This window comes from Carassius gibelio, chromosome B8, assembly GCF_023724105.1.
Source record: "Carassius gibelio isolate Cgi1373 ecotype wild population from Czech Republic chromosome B8, carGib1.2-hapl.c, whole genome shotgun sequence".
NCBI lineage: Eukaryota > Metazoa > Chordata > Actinopteri > Cypriniformes > Cyprinidae > Carassius > Carassius gibelio.
The window spans coordinates 18,571,248-18,588,108 of record NC_068403.1 but is presented as its reverse complement, the minus strand read 5'-3'; the positions used below and the strand labels follow the sequence as shown (position 1 = coordinate 18,588,108).

The 16,861-nt window shown below is 36.1% G+C and overlaps 2 protein-coding genes across 3 annotated transcripts in view; both read right to left on the bottom strand.

Moving 5' to 3' along the window:
- rimbp2b (RIMS binding protein 2b) overlaps positions 1 to 6,906 on the bottom strand; it is a 157,238-nt gene extending 150,332 nt beyond the window's left edge. The window contains exons 1-2 of the mRNA XM_052563577.1: positions 6,817 to 6,906; positions 1,787 to 1,918 (exon numbers count right to left, since the gene is read on the bottom strand). Of these exons, the coding sequence (XP_052419537.1) occupies positions 1,787 to 1,915 (129 nt within the window). The 5' untranslated portion in view covers positions 1,916 to 1,918; positions 6,817 to 6,906. The remainder of the gene's footprint in view (positions 1 to 1,786; positions 1,919 to 6,816) is intronic.
- An 818-nt stretch (positions 6,907 to 7,724) lies between these two features.
- Positions 7,725 to 16,438, bottom strand: stx2b (syntaxin 2b). 2 transcript variants are annotated; one of them, XM_052562510.1, is made up of 12 exons: positions 16,219 to 16,420; positions 16,004 to 16,136; positions 15,693 to 15,773; positions 14,914 to 15,013; positions 12,530 to 12,604; positions 12,374 to 12,447; positions 12,171 to 12,279; positions 10,060 to 10,133; positions 9,266 to 9,403; positions 9,062 to 9,172; positions 8,669 to 8,820; positions 7,725 to 8,389 (listed from the first exon to the last, which is right to left on the bottom strand). In XM_052562510.1, the coding sequence occupies exons 2-11, from the start codon at positions 16,031 to 16,033 to the stop codon at positions 8,683 to 8,685; spliced, it is 930 nt and encodes a 309-aa protein (XP_052418470.1). In that variant the 5' UTR covers positions 16,034 to 16,136; positions 16,219 to 16,420; the 3' UTR covers positions 7,725 to 8,389; positions 8,669 to 8,682. The 2 variants fall into 2 exon arrangements, with proteins under 2 accessions (XP_052418470.1, XP_052418471.1); XM_052562511.1 differs by lacking the exon at positions 8,669 to 8,820 and having other exon boundaries at positions 16,004 to 16,438.
- Positions 16,439 to 16,861: the final 423 nt, after the last annotated feature.

The following is a 16,861-nucleotide window of genomic DNA, read 5'->3' as shown; positions in this document are numbered from 1 at the left end:
CAGCAGCGCCAGCCAATCAGAGCTCAGGGATGCAGGAGCAGCAGGGTATTAAGGAGGATTATTTGGACAGTTCAGGGTTTCCCCAGATTTGGCAATGAAACAATTGGCCAAGACTGCCCTCTGTGCCTCACACTGGTATTGCACACTTACTAAAAACTGAATGCATGCTGTGCAGGAATACAGCAGAACACCCATCAAAAGCAATGAGATTCAAGAAAGAAATATCATGGAGATAACCATTAAACTAGACAGAAAACAAGCTCGACTTGTTTGGATACTGCTGCCTGGCAATCACAGCAATTATAAAGTGGGCTGTGATTCTGCTCTTTCTCTCCCCATCTCCCTCAATCTCTCCCAAAAGAGCCTTCTGCTGTCTCATGGGATATCTAGCATTGCATAACCACAGCCAAATATGGCACCACTCTAGTATATAAACCTGCACTGATTCCCATCTCTAAAAGGCACATCTAGACCCTGAGTACATCGCAGGACTCATTAACATCTCTAAAACACTCCAGCCAAGTAAATGTTATTTGCCCTTTATAAGTGAGCAATTTCCATCCTCTTCAGATCTGAAGCAGAAAACGTGTCTGTTCATAAGCACTGTAGGTTAAAGTGAAGGATTGAGTATATTTGTTAAATAAAAGGAGAGAGGAGCCAACTAAATGGCTACATAGCCACAATAAGACCAAATGGTATGTAGAATTTGATCTTTTGCCAAGTTCCACCCACCTTGTATTGTTGCCAACTCAGACAAGCTCACAGGAATCAAATGGAGATTCATTAATTTTTAATTCAAATGTACACATAAATATATTTTGAATATAATTGAATATGATCCATATGTGGGTTTAGAACAAAATGTAAATCTGTTACTCAACGAAATGCCACAGGTGCTCCTATTTTTTTCCTAGGATACTCTCGGTCTCGGTGTGTACACGTGTAAAGCTCCCCAAGTGACTTAAGAAAGTAGTCAGTGATTTATTTATGTTTTTGTGAAAGAACCGATGGCGAGTGCGGGTTAAAGCTGCGGAAGGGAACTTTTGACGCTCTAGCGGTTAATAAACAGAACTGCTTGCGTCTTGCGGAAGAACATCGTAGCCGGAACTACTTCTCTCTGTTTATGTCTATGAAGAATCACAAAGGTACTGGGTTACTCCGCCACGGTATCCCGGAAACAATCTAAAATAGTCCGAATATAAACACTTATTATAGGTGCACCCTAGTGATTCAGGACAAGCCAAAAACACGGTTTGGAAAATGGATTCATGGTGTACTCGCTTATTATATACATTTTTCTACATTTTGAACACAAAGTTACGGACCGCAGCTCGGATTGGTTATTTTTTACCGAGAGCGATGGAGTTTCTTCAAATGGCAATAGGACCACTGGGAGGAGCCAGAGGAGCTTGATTTTTTCACAGATTATCTGTCTCATATTCTACTGTCAGGACATAATGACAGGTTTAATAAATATGTAAAAAATATTTTTTTACAAAAGTTCCCTACAGCACATTTAAAGGAGGGGCGGAAAAGGGTTCAGGAGGAAGTAGGCATTTGCTCCATTTGGAGGAGTAGGCCAAGTCCTCAGAAAACCAAACCGTGATCAGGACAATCCAGTAAAGCCTGGACCACAGCCTTGTGGTTGATCCGAAACCAAACCAAGCTAACATAAAACACAGGACCTATATAAAATGCTGTATTATAGTCCGTTCAACAACTACAAACAAAAACAATAAATTATCATCTATGTTTCTATAGAATTTTTTTTAACCCTAAGACTTACCTTATCTTTAGTCCTGCCTGGTCCATTGGTTCTGTTAGAGATGATAGACAGCTGTTTTTGGACCCACTGTAAATCGTTTTGGGACTGTTTCAGTACCTCCACCTCACACTGCCTTTCAACCCCCATCATCTCCTATTGGTCAGAGCCACATATCACTTAAACATGCATAAGGCGGGGCAAATGTGTAGCACCATCAGTTTAACTAATTAGAAGAAATGAGGAACAGGGAAAAATGACTTTTATTCACATCACTATGACTCTCCTGATGTGACAATAGACGTATTTAGTCTCTGTTTAAATATAAAGGATTTAAAGATTTTTATTTTTATTTGATTTTTGATCATGTTAATGGATGTTAATTAACAGAACTGGTGTCTATAGGTGCGTTCCATTCGACCGTAAGTGTACTGCGAAGTGGACTTCACAGGGTATTCTGCCATCTTAAGTGAGATTCCAATCCGAAGGGAGCAAACATGTTCAGTTCGAAGGGCACTGGGCATGGCACAGGGAATAAGGGAACATCGATACATCACTTCACAGAAAGTGGAGAGCGATTATTCCCCAACTGTCATTGCGCACAGCACGTCATCACCAGTCAGAATGCCGTCTTCGCTGTCTTCGTTCATATTCATTACGGATTGTAAAAAGGTATGATCATGTAAAAGCGACTAGAAGCAGACGAGGCTCTGACATTTTTCTTTATTTTACTTTATTTACCTCAGTGTTTACTATACGGCTGTGCGCGGGAAGAAGGCGCACCAGACCGCTATGCAATTATGACCATTTATTAAAAACACATATACAAACCAAATAAAAATAAAACACAACCAAATAAAAGTTTATTTTCATATTTGCATGACAGTAACAGCAGGGCTTCAATTCTGTTAATGGTCAAGTGATAGCAGCAATAGTCAAAGTGTATAATAAACATACGTTTTTCATTATATAGTACTCAATGTTTTTTATTTTTTATTGTACATATTTTAAATGTGATTGTAAATAAAAATTAAAATATTAATGTAGTCCTTTATATGTAGGTTATATCATAATCTGCGCGACCGCATCATTGACTTTCTTTGATGACGTTTGCAGGGCGTTCCAAATTAGCGGTTATTGTCAGTGAAGTCCACTTCAACTGATATACCGTGCTCAGGGAGTAGGGAGGGAGCAGTGGACACTGCGTTTGCACTGCGTAGGGACCCTGTCGAATGGAACGCACCATAAATAACAGCATCCACCTACAGTACAGGTGCACTCATTTTCTTTATGCCAGACTCTTCTTTATCCCAGCAGTCTTTGAATCTATCCTGACACCTAGTGGCGTGGATGCATGCATGAAGATTTACATTAACTGCTGTTGCTTCAAAGCAAAGCTGTTTGTCTTTTAAGATTTTCTATATCTGTTTTAAATCTTATTTGAAGTTTGGAATTATGTTTCCTAATGTTTACTATTAAAAAAAAACTTAACAGTAAAATCATGCACTAATTTAGTTTAAGTTTTATTCTTTAATATTCTATTACACACACATAGACACACACACACACACATATACTGTATACTGTATATAAATTCTAAGTTAAAAGCATCTTCATGATGGATTTATTTCTTACAAACATGCAGCTTTTCACTTCACAAGTCATTAATTGATGAACTGGAGTCGTGTGGATTATTGTGATGCTTTTATAAACTGTTTGAACTCTCATTCCGATGGCACCCATTCAGAGGCTACATTTCTCCAAATCTTTTTTTCCATGAAGAAACAAACTCATTTACATCTTAGATGGCCTGAAGGTAAACTTTTCAGTAAATTTTCAGCAAATTAAACATTTTTGGCTGTACTATTACTTTAAATTGATCAAAAGAGACAGTAAAGAAGTTACAAAAACTTTATATACAAAAATAAATGTTGTTCTTTCTCGAAAATTCAGCTTTGCCACCACAAGAATAAATGAACTCTAATGACAAAAAGGGGGAGGTTCCTTTTTTCACAATATTACAGTATTTTTATTATTATTATTTTACAAATAAACAAATAAATGCAGCCTCGGTGAACATATGACACTTCTGTAAAAAGCATTAAGAAATCTTACTGACCCCAAACATTTGAACAGTAGTGTAAATATGAAAATATTTGATCATATGGCAAGACACACATCTGACAGACCTACTTTGCAGATGTTGAAACAAAAATGCACACAGATACATATACAAGCACTGTTTACATCATGCCTACAGATTGCAAATTGAACATTTCTATGACCCCTGCATGCAAAACACAAATTATTCTTATAAACACAACTATAGATGATATTTTACAATGATGAATCCAATAATCTTAAAAAATATAAGCAAACATAATACCCAAAGACAATACAAATACACTTAATAGCTTCTAAGATTTAGTGTACATTACATACTATACAGAAATCAACATAACAGTACATTACATAATCTACAAATCAATTATGTCTTAATCCACACATCTGTGTGCAGAGGCGGTACATACCATGGCCCATAATCTATGAATAATCTACACGCTGGCAGCCCTGCTCTCTGTGAACTCCAGCAAAGCACTCCATGTCCTGCTCTTTAGTGTGTTTACCCACAGTGCTCTAGTCATTCTCCGCTGTGGCTGACGGTGATGTCAGAGCCAGCGTGCCACAGGCCGCGTGGGATTATTAATATCTGGAGTTACATAAGAACGGGCACTGGATTATATCGTTACTGTACTAAAAAATGGCCGTGAAGAAAGCGGATTGAGGAACAGGAGATGCCCTCTCAGGGGTGAACATAATCTCCTCTGATAGCAGTGCATCTTAAATGAGTCTGACTAAATGATAATGGAGAAAGAAAGCAGCTGAACAGATGTGCGGTGTAGTACTGCTGAGAGGACACATGGCTTGCCTGGGACGGTGAATAGAGTCACTCAATAGCAGTCCATTGGAAACTGAGGACACTGCCTGAGGCAAGCGCTGTAGAACAATCCATCCCCTCCGAGCCAAAACAGAGAAACCTGCTGGAGCCCGACAGGGGGCATTCCACCAAACATGGAGATACTTTTGTGCCTTTTTATGCTTTTTATGTTTTTGTGCAAAACTAATTAAACAATTAACATTGACAGGGGACAGCACATTTCTGCATGCGTGATGAAAACTGCAGGAACAAAGACAGCAAATTCTCCCAAATTTTCCTTGAAGTATTAACAACATAAAACAAACAAAAAAACTATTAAATGTTTACATTTAAAAACGAAATTTTTGTTTTTAGCAGAGGACTAATAGATAACTCTGTTACCATGATTTTGTACAGTAAACTGAGAAGTGGGTAGGCCTATTTGTAGAAAAATCAACATGAAATCTTACTAACAAACACACTGCAATTTATTTGATCAAATATACAGTCAAATAGTAACATTGTGATATATTATTAGAATTTAAAATAACTTTTTACTGATATTTCCTGTGATAGCAAAGCTGAATTTTTAGTAGTCATCCCACATGATTAAATACTATAGTAATTTATAGTAAATACTAAAGTGTTTTTGAACAATATACTAAAGTACTTGAATTAATTTGTTGTGGTAATTCTATAGTTGCTGTAGTTATATAACAACTATAGTAATATAACCAAATTACTTTACCCAATATTGTACTAAGTTTATATTTATATTATTCTATAATACACTACAGTTCACTGCAGTAAAAATCTAAGTATACTACTACAGTATTTATTACATTTTATCAGTTCTCTATCACATACAGTATGCTGTAACATTCATTAAAAAGTGTTGTAAATACTATAATATATACAGAATAATACACTTTACTATAGTATAGTTCAGAAACACTACAGTATTTACCAGTACAGTATCTACAGCAGTAACTAAATCAGCATACTATCATCTAAAAAAAAATTGCAAGAATTGAATGTTTTGTTTCCAGTCACAACTCTTCTTGTACATTTTCTATTTTAACCGTTTTAAATTCATTTTTAACATTTTAAATCAATTTTAAATAATTTTTAGTTTTTAAATTCCTTGTTTAATTGTTGTGATTTTTTATTTCATTTTCACTCCTCTCTTTTATGTAAAGCACTTAGAATTACTATTGTGTATGAAATGTGCTATATAAACAAACTTGCCTTGCCTTAAGTTACTACAAATTACTTTAGTATTTGTTCATGTGGGATCAGTCTTCAGAAATCTTTCTATTATGCTGATTTGCTGCACAAGAACATTTCTTGTATTTCAAAATTTTTGAATTAGTTTTTTTTTATTATTATTAAATAAAGACACAATGTAATCCATTAACAAATAAATGTAGGCTATTCTTTGAGTGAAACACTTCCAGCAAATCAATACCACACTGTGTGATTTTTTTCATCTGTCCTTTTCCACGGTAAAAGCATGGAAGTAGGCTACATGCTAATGCTATAAATGTTTAAACCGATTCTGGATCTTCCTAATAATTCATGATTTTAATCCATTTCGTTCAGTTTGTGACATTTATCATCAAACCCTGTCTGTTCTCTAAAACATTAACGTAATTGCTCTTTTACAAACGAACAACCGGAGCTCATCATTTTTTTTGTCCTCAACTGGAGATTATTATTATTATTATTTTTAATTCACCTGGAGTTAAACGTGTAGATGTGTATTCCAGAAGTAATTTTGGTAGCAGTTCACAAATTTGGCCTTGTTGAGACAGAACGTACAAAGCCCCGCACAAAAACACACTTAACACGGCCATGAATGAACAATTCGTCCCAATGACTTGTTTATTCGTTTCCTCGTTTTAGTAAAACATAGCCACGATTTACTAAACCAGGGAACGAATTCTTAATTTGTGACCATAGGCTATTCTTCGCCCAGGTCATGTGCAGGGATCAATTGTACGCAAGAAACATAAATTTAATTTACAATAATCTGGAAACTTTTGGATTCAGTTGAAACCCAACCTCTCAAATAAATAAATAAATAAAGTAAAAAAAAAAAATGCAAATCCTCATTTATACCTATGCACGTACTCACGTTTTCTTGTTGTCCTTCTCTGTGGTTTCCAGTACACTGCTGCTCAGCCAAACAATGACTCACACACAGAGTGAGAGAAAAGCACTGACTGTCCCATCACGGTTACAAACAATCACTGTCTCCCCTTCAGCTTCATCTCTTTATTCACTCACCCTAACCAGGTCAGGTGAGATTTTAATTTATTTCTTTCTCACTGGCTCTCTCTCTCATGTGTGTGTGTGTGTGGATGCTCTCTTACTGTCTCTGAGGCAGGAACATTTCAGTTACATAATGTCTGTGCTTCTGCCCACTCACTCACAACTCAATAGCAGAGATAGGATGTCCTAAAAGTGTCATGTCACGAGAGGCATTTATTCAGCTCTCATCATACAGTGTAAGTGCATATGGATATCACCAACAGTATCCAGACTGTCTTAATAATGTGAGTGTGTTTGAGGGAGATTTTCACAGCTGCTGTCCAGGGTAAAATCCCATGAGCATCAATGTACGCACCTGCTTCAGCCTCATCACAAATACTCATGGTATTTGTGGTTCTCATGGTAACAGTGATGTCATCATCAACACAGATATTTTGCTTATACCATAGAACAAAAAGATGCATTGTAATATGCTGATTTGATGCACATGAAACAATTCTTACTATCCAATGTTTCATAGTTTTGATGAAACTGTGATACATTTTGTTTACAATTATTTTATGAATAGAAAGCATAACATTTATTTGAAACAGATTTTACTATTTACATTTTTTGCAACAATGTAAAATATACGTACTGCCACTTTCAATCATTTAATGCATGCTTCCTTAAAATATTAATTTCCACTGCTCTCTTTCTGTCTCTCTGTACATGTAATTTTGAACACTATTATAAACATTCACCAGTAACAAACAGAAACCATATGACAGCTTTGAGCAACTCACATTTATTTTACAATACACTTTGTGAGCATTTGACTGAATGGTTACCGTCCTGTAAGACACAGTCATATGAAAGATACAAAAACGAACAACATTAAGTGCCTAAAAGAGGTTTAGTAAGATTGTTCACAAATCTGACGTCATATTGTGTGGAGCCAGCTGTCACATCAAACAATGTCAAACCATTGTGTAAAAGCGAAAATTAACTTGTGACTCCTGAATACAAACTGCATTTTTTTGTTATATCTAAAGTGCACCTTGCTGGATTTTATTTAACTCCACAATGTCAGTCAGATCTCCCAAAGCATGAAGTACCAAATGTTACAAACATTACTCAAAGACAAAACTACTTTTGGTTGCTGTAGTGAAGTAGCAAAGCAATGTCAAAAAGGAAAGTCTTCAACCTTAAATCCGTGCCATCTTCTACACAAATCACCGGTAAGAAACCGAAGAGCAGTTTTTGAGTTACTGTAGGACATTTTAAATTTCAGTCAAAACAAAAACACTAATTCTTCTCTCTCTTTCAAAGGCACAGTAGTGTTAAAGAGAATAAAGTTTTGCTCTAGGTGACTAATCACTGTACACTCCAATGAGGATGATGATGAGAAGAATGATGCTGCACACGGCTCCACAAATGGCAACACAGACCAATTTCTATGACAGAAAGATAAAAAAACAACAGAGGAAGATCCACTGTGTATGAAATGAATTACTAAATGTAAACAGACCTTTGTTTTTCTGTTTTGTTGGCAAAAACATTGGCATTACTGGTTATAAGCAAGTTAACTGGCATTGATTAGAACATACATGAATCTTTGTTTGATCCCATTAAAATCATTGCTCCTTAAAAGCGGTCACTCTATTCAAACTGGGTTAAATTAGAGACAAAGTGATACTAGATGAAAATGTTAGTGATTGGGCACCAGGGGTTACCTTGGAAACCATGCTTAGGAAGGGTTGGCTGCATTGGAGCTGGAGGAGGCGGAGTTAGTATTGGTTTTAACAGACAGGCCCACAGATAAACCAACAATGAGTGCGACCACAGCGAGCACCACCAGAACAATAAGAGCAAGAATAATGTGTTTCTGTACAAGACAAAAAGCAGGTGTTATAATTAATAGCATTTTGTTTTTGTAAGTACTTGTAGCACATATTGTGAATTGATAACGCTGAATGTGTTCATAAAATTTATATTCATTTAATTAAGGCCTGTATTATTTCTGAAGCATCAATTGAAACATCTGATGTATAGAAAGCCATCTATGGTTAGTGACGGATTAGCATAAGTTAGTGACGGACTATGGTCAGCCATGGTTGTTTTCTTACCCTGCGTGCTTGCGTCTGGTACCGCACAGCTTTCTTGGTCTCCACTTTAGCTTGGCCGACATACTCTACTGCATTGTTTACATTCTTCTCAATGTTGTCAATCATCTCACCCTGTACAACATAAAAAGAAGCGGGTTCATGACTTAATGCTGTATAGGTTAACTAATAAGTGAACAAACTCTCACTTATTACTGTATTCTGCACCTGGGTCTCAACAAGCATGGCCATGTCCACAAACATGTCATGAAGCTCTTTAATGCTGGACTCCAGCCGCAAGATATCTTTATGTCTAGACTCGATCTCATTAAGGGCCTGACGAGTTATCTGAGAGTCAGAGATGATCTGAAAACACAGGAAATCTTTTAGTAGACACTAGAAACTTATAAACAGTGACAACACAGAATAAAACAATTGAACAGATCACCCAAAATGAAATTATTTTGTCATGTGCTTACGCTGTATGACAAAGCTGACACAGAACAGCATACACTGTTTGCATTCAGTGGATATTCTCCAAAATGGCACTAGGGTGACCCTGAGAGGCACAAATTGTTGATTTTTTTTTTGCACAAAAAGCTTCGTAAAATTACGGTTGAATCACTGATGTCACATAGATTACTTTACCAATATCCTTGCTATGTTTCTGGACCTTGATTGTGGTGTGTCTACAGGAGGGTCAGAGAGCTCTCAGATTCCATAAAAATATCTTAATTTCAGTTGTGAAGATGAACGGAGGTTTGGAACGTCATGAGGGTGAGTAATTAATGACAGAATTTTCATTTTTGGGTGAACCATCCCTTTAAAGCTTAAACAGATCATTACAGAAAGTGCAAAGAAACAGCCAGCAGAGGGTGCCAATTGTTGAAAAATGTGTTGCTCTCATGTCATGCCACATAAACAGAAAACTGAGAAGCCAAAGAAAGCTGGCTCTGGATGAGAGCTGCAGTATTTTAATATTTCTTCCTCCTGGAAAGAGTCATTATATGAAGCAAACTCACATCGGAGGTGAAAATAGAAGGGTTTCCAGTTTCCAGCATCTCTTCCAATTCCTCATTAGTTGTTATTCTTCCAGCTACAAGATTCAGAGTGTAATAGATTAGTGAAACACTCTTCTCACAAACTGGCCAATCCTGTTTAGGCCATTATTTGTTTGATAAATGGCAGCGTGTGTGTGAATTTGTCAAGGGTAAACATGAAATGATGACCAGCAATTGCTAATAGGCTAGTCCATTTGTATAATTGCTTGGCTTTGTGTCATGGAAAAGTGTATGTGTGTACAGTATGCTTGTAAGCGTGTGTGTGGTCTTGTTAAGTATGCCTTGGGGACTATATTGATTCAGCTGGGAAAATGAGAGAGAACATTACAATGGCTGAAACCATCAATGTAAAGGTTGCTGGAAAAACAAACACACACCAATATAATATGACCTCTGAGCAATGACCGGCACTTAAATTAATACTTATAACCAAGAAAAATCATACCATATACATAAAATATATCATCATACATCATAAATATAAAATACACATCACTGAAATCAAGTTTCAACTGATGTTTCCAAACAAATCACACAACTTTTCATGGAAACTGGTTTAAAATGCAAAGTTGAGGTAACCGGGTCTTTATGCAAATCGCATCAGTCACATGACTGATTATTCATTATCCTATCACATGACATTCTGCGCCTGGCCTACTGTGCAGAGGTACAGCAGGATCTCTGGAGCCCTGTTGCCCAGGTAACACTTGCCTTAGAGTCTCAGGTGACCCGCTCAGTTTCACGTGTCATAAAGCACAGAAAGCACCTCATTAATACTCTCACACTGGGACTACTTCACACACACACACACACACGCACTTTTCTCAGAAGTCTGCACTACATGTTTGACCACATCAAAATAAATTTCAAATGCAGCATGTCCGGTGAAAAGAGGGGAACCATGTGGACAAAAATTATTTGGCAATATCGAGAACAATTTAACAATGAAAAACTTACATTTATTATGAGATTACATTTAATTGTGTTAATAAATTATAAACTATTAAACTATGAATCTGTGTTTTTGACATTTAATTTTAAGTAAGCAGTGAATGACAGGCAAAGTAATCTAAACATGAAAAAGAGGAAATACGCTGCACAATTAAATACTAAATTTTAGCTAAAATACAGTATGTCCAACATCTATCTGGGAAATTTGTAAAATCTCTAAGATCAGCCGGAGAACTAATCTAATACGAATACAGTTGTGCTCGTAAGTTTTTATACCCCTTGCAGAATGTGCAAAATGTTAATAATTGAAACAAAATAAGACGAATCGTGAAAATTGCATGTTATTCTTTATTTAGTACTTTCCCATATAAGCCATTTCACACAACAGATGTTTACAAATACTGTGTAATTTCCTGGATGATTCATGACTTTTTATATTTTGTGATTTGCTCATGGGTCCCTTGTTGGTCCTGAGCAGTTCTGCTGCTGCTGCTCTTCAGAAAAATCCTCCAGCTCCAGCACATTCTTTGGTTTTCCAGCATCTTCTGCATATTTGAACGCTTTCCAACATTTTATGATTTTGAAATCCATCTTTTAACTGCTCGGGACAAACAAGGGACTCATGAACAACTATCATAAAATACAAAAAACGTCATGGAACATCCAGGAAATTACACACATTATTAAGATTCAAGGTTATGTAAACTTTTTGAATGGCGTCATTTTTATAAATTCAATTATTATTTTGTCTTGTGAAGTATATGTAAACATTGGTTATGTGAAATAGCTTATTCAGGACAGTACTAAATAAAAAAAAAACAACATGCAATTTTCATGATCCCTCTTATTTGTATCAATTATTAACATTTAGCACACTCTGCAAGGGGTATGTAAACTTATAAGCACAACTGTATATCATTCACCCCTAACAAAAATAGTTCTGAGAGACAATAAGTGGTTATATATATATATATATATATATATATATATATATATATATATATATATATAAAAAATTATTTTAAGGTGGAAATTTTTGTCAGCTGTAAATGGTTTACAGGGCTAGTTTTAAGGTATCATATGTGCTTGTGAATGTATAAAGATTAACATGTGTGACTTACTGATCTCCAGCTGTCTCTGAATCCTGCTTTTGCTTTTCTCTCTGAAGGACATTTGGGCTTCATTATATTGTGTCATGACCTCCACAAACTTGCGTGACAAGTTAGTGTACTAAAAAACAGATAAAGTAAGAGCAATAAATCAATTGGGGATTAAAATGATCAAACTGGATAGTTGGATGAAAAAGAAGAGAAAGATTTCACACCTGTGTTTTCTGAATGCGTGCATCCACTGAGGCTTGATTTATCTGTTCTTCTGGAGGTAGATTATGTTGCATTGCTAAGGAGAAAAATAGATGGGAACTTAATTTCTTTGTCCAAGTGCATTGGTGCCGTTATCTTTGCTAGAACATCCAACTCACATTTGAGGCTGGTCCGGACAAAGTTGGCATTTTTCTTGATTTCAATTGTGAGTTGTTCCAGCTCTTCTTTTGTCCCTGAAAGCAAAAGGCATATTTTAGAATAAGAGAAATTAATAATATTATTCAGCAAGGATGCATTAAACTGAAAAAAAGTGATAGTAAAGACATTCATGTTACAAAAGATTCCAATTAAATGTTCAATATATTTCAGTTTTCAAAACATACAGGTGCATCTCAATAAATTAGAATGTTGTGCAAAAGTTCATTATTTCAGTAATTCAACTCAAATTGTGAAACTTTTGTATTAAATAAATTAAATGCACACAAACTGAAGTAGTTTAAGTCTTTGGTTCTTTTAATTGTGATGATTTTGGCTCGCATTTATCAAAAACCCACCAATTCACTCTCTCCAACCAATTAGAGTACTTCATACGACCATATGGTCTTCTGGAAAGCATGTTAATTTACAGTACATGTACTCAATACTTGGTGGGGCTACTTTTGCTTTAATTACTGCCTCAAGTCAGTGTGGCATGGAGGTGATCAGTTTATAGCACTGTTGAGGTGGTATAGAGGCCCAGGTTTCTTTGAAAGTGGCCTTCAGCTCATCTGCATTTTTTGCTCTCTTGTTTCTCATTTTCATCTTGACACTACCCCCTAGATTCTCTCTGGGGTTCAGGTCTGGTTAGTTTGCTGGTCAGTCAAGCACACCAACACCATGGTCATTTAACCACTTTTGGTGATTTTGGGCAGGTGCCAAATCCTGCCGGAAAATGAAATCAGCATCTTCAAAAAGCAGAAGGAAGCATAAAGTGCTCCAGAACTTCTTTGTAAACGGGTGGCGTGACTTTGGTTTACAAAAAACACAATGGACCAACACAAGCACGTGAAATTGCACCCCAAATCATCACAGACTGTGGAAACTTAACACTGTACTTCAAGCTACTTGGGCTATGAGCTTCTCCACCCTTCCTCCAGACACAAGGACCTTGGTTTCCAAATGAAATACAAAACTTGCGCTCATCTAAAATTTGGACCACTGGGCAACAGTCCAGTTCTTCTCCTTAGCCCAGGTAAGACACCTCTGATGTTGTCTGTGGTTCAGGAGTGGCTTAACGAGAGGAATACGACAACTGTAGCCAAATTCCTTCACACTTCTGTGTGTGGTGGATCTTGATGCATTGACCCCAGCCTCAGTCCATTCTTTGTGAAGTTCACTCAAATTCTTGAACCAATTTTGCTTGACAATCCTTATAAGGCTGCGGTTCACATGGTGGGTTATACATCTTTTTCTTCCACACTTCCTTTCACTCAACTTTCCGTTAACATGCTTAGATACAGCACTCTGTGAACAGTCAGCTTCTTTGGCAATAAATGTTTGTGGCTTACCCTCCTTGTGAAGGGTGTCAGTGATTGTCTTCTGGACAACTGTCTTCCCTATAATTGTGTAGACTAGTAAACCAAACTGAGAGACCATTTTGTAAACTCCTGAAATCTTTGCAGGCGTTTTGAGTTGATTAGCTGATTGGTATGTCACCATATTCTATATGACCGTTTTTACTGTATTTTTGATTAAATAAATTCAGCCTTGGTGAAGGTAAGAGACTTCTTTCAGTTAATATATTTATATTGCACTATATTGTATATAAATATCATTTATTTAAAATTTCTATTACATAGAGGTTTCTTCCTGATATTTCAGGGACTGATGTTCATTTGACATACGACCCAATACACACTAGGCTACAAATAAACCATCAGCTATAAAAATAAGATTTTTTCTTTATTTTTATTTTCTACAGACAACCAACCGTTCCAGAAAAACTGTGACCCTATAAAGCACTTTTACATTATGTGTCATGTTGAAGAAATATTGTGGTATTAAATGTGAAAATATAAAATGCAAGCAGGTATAGGGATGAAAAGTGACTCTTAAAAAGGAGAAATAGTACACATTTGTTAGTACAATCCCCATACAGATCGTTAAATTTTACTATCAACTTGAGAAATAGAAGGGAAAAAATGAGCAGAAACACTCACACCCTCATTGATGTCTTTATCTCAGTCTCACATTCCTGCCTTCATATCCTACACATGCCCTGCAAGTAACAGCAAAACTAACCCAACACACACACTGAAAATTAAGAATGTTATGGGAAAACTACAATTCCTTGCACGCCCAAACTTGACTCCCTGTGGTAACTTGAGAATGCTGAACTATCCATTAAACACAGTACACAGGGACATCTTAAAGGGGCGACCTGGAGTTAAGGGCCTCGCTCAAGGGCTCCATGGTGATAGTTCATAAACCAATTCAACCTGCTAACATGCACCACCTTGTCACTTTGCTATGATTTCACAGTCTTTGAGTAAGAGTGACTTACTCTCATCAGGGTTTGGGGCTGAGAGAATCCCACTATGTTTTTTTTTCACCTCATTCACCTGGGAGGAGATCTTGTCAATGACACCTCTGACCTCCCCCACCTGAAATAAAGAAAAGCGAAGTGCTTGAGTAGTTTTACTTTAGTGTGCGTCTAGTCATGAACTTCCAGGGATGCATGTTACAACGTGTTTTGTTATTAAATTTCACTTTACATTAAAATGTTTTGACGCCCAACATCAGTGGTACAATTTAAGATTTTTTTTTTTTATTATTATTATTTTAAATTATGTATTTATTTAAAAAGTGCTGAGTTCAGTGTTCAAAACCTAAAAAAAATAATCAAACTGGAATAAAAAGTTTAAATAAACTGAAACACAAGTATCACACAAAATATTACCTGGCAGTCAACTAAAATAAAACAAGTTTAAGTAGGCTACTAAAAATCCTAAAACAAAAACGGAAATAATTATAAAGTTATTAGAAGCAAATCAATTACTAAAAATAAAGTTACATATATAAAATATATAAATAAAAACTCAAAATATAAAATTAAAAGCCAATAAGAGTATACAAATAATCCTAAAAATAACACTTTTAGATTTACAATATTAGCTAATTATTGGTAATGAACACCCATGAAAATAATGATCAGATTTTCATAATAAGAGTAGTAGTCAGAATTTAACTGCATTTTAATGCATCCCTATGTATGGTCTATCACCAATACATGGATTAAAGAAGAGGAGCACCTTTCATACAGGTGAATGACTGTAACGTTACCTTTCTGAAAAAATCCTGCATGAAGCCATCTCTTTCCATGGACACAGAGACAGCCCCATCTTCACTGGCATTCTGCCTGCCCTAAAACAAGCCACAAAGATACACATTGCTCGAGCATGGAGAAAAACTACTAACGTTACACTGATAAGAGCATGAGAAGGAACGTTGACATAACCAGCAAAGAATGTTACTGACATATATGTGTTAATGTACGTAAAATTTTGTATTTAAGTAAAAACACTATCAATATATTATTTTCAATGTTAAGAATTAAGTCTAATTGGTTTGTTTTTAATCAATCAATCACTTGCCTCATTCAAATCAGCCAGCCGGTCCCTCATAACAATGTCGTTGAAATGTCGATTATCTTCTGTTGATTGTTCACGTCCCTTGAGATCCGCGCGCGTTAAAGTCCATTGCAAGTCCTGACCAGACCGCGACAAACTAATGTATGTCGGATAAAATACATTAATTCATCTTTTAGGTTCGTAACTTATCGATAAAAGCTAATAAATAAGGTGTTTACGTTCAAATAGGCATCCAGTTACGAAGCGTTGGGCGTCTGTTTGGTTGCCATCCTTTAATTCACCGTCTTATCACCAGCTGACGGCTCACTTCTCTTTGAAAAGCGTGGGCGTAGCTACATGAAACAGAGCGGTAGTAACCATAAAAACAGCATGGCGTTGTCAGGTTATTATTTAATTTTTCTATATCTCTTTACTGTTTGCGGTATGTTTCGATTAAATGGATATCACGATTATCATTGTCATTACTGAAGTGTAAGTTTTAGAACTGACGTCTCAACACATAGAAGACCTTGTCACGTGATGTCTGTTACTTTTTACAGCACTTTTCTGAATGTACCAATCAGAATCATTTTCATTCACCAAGCTGCAGTCTACTTTAAACCGTTATATTAATTACACGGGTTTAATTGACTTGTCAAGAAACAACACTTTTCAATTTTTTTAAGCGGTTACTTTGTCATTGTCTGCATTAAGATGTAGAGTCGGCTTTTTGAGCCTTCATGCGCCACCTGCAGTTACTCTTTATCAAACAGCTAAGTTAACGTTATTCGTGAAACTTCACAATACTTTTTTTAATTTTAATTAGCGATATGATAAAAGATGGAGACAACGAAATAAACTGGGTTGCCCGCAAGTAACTGT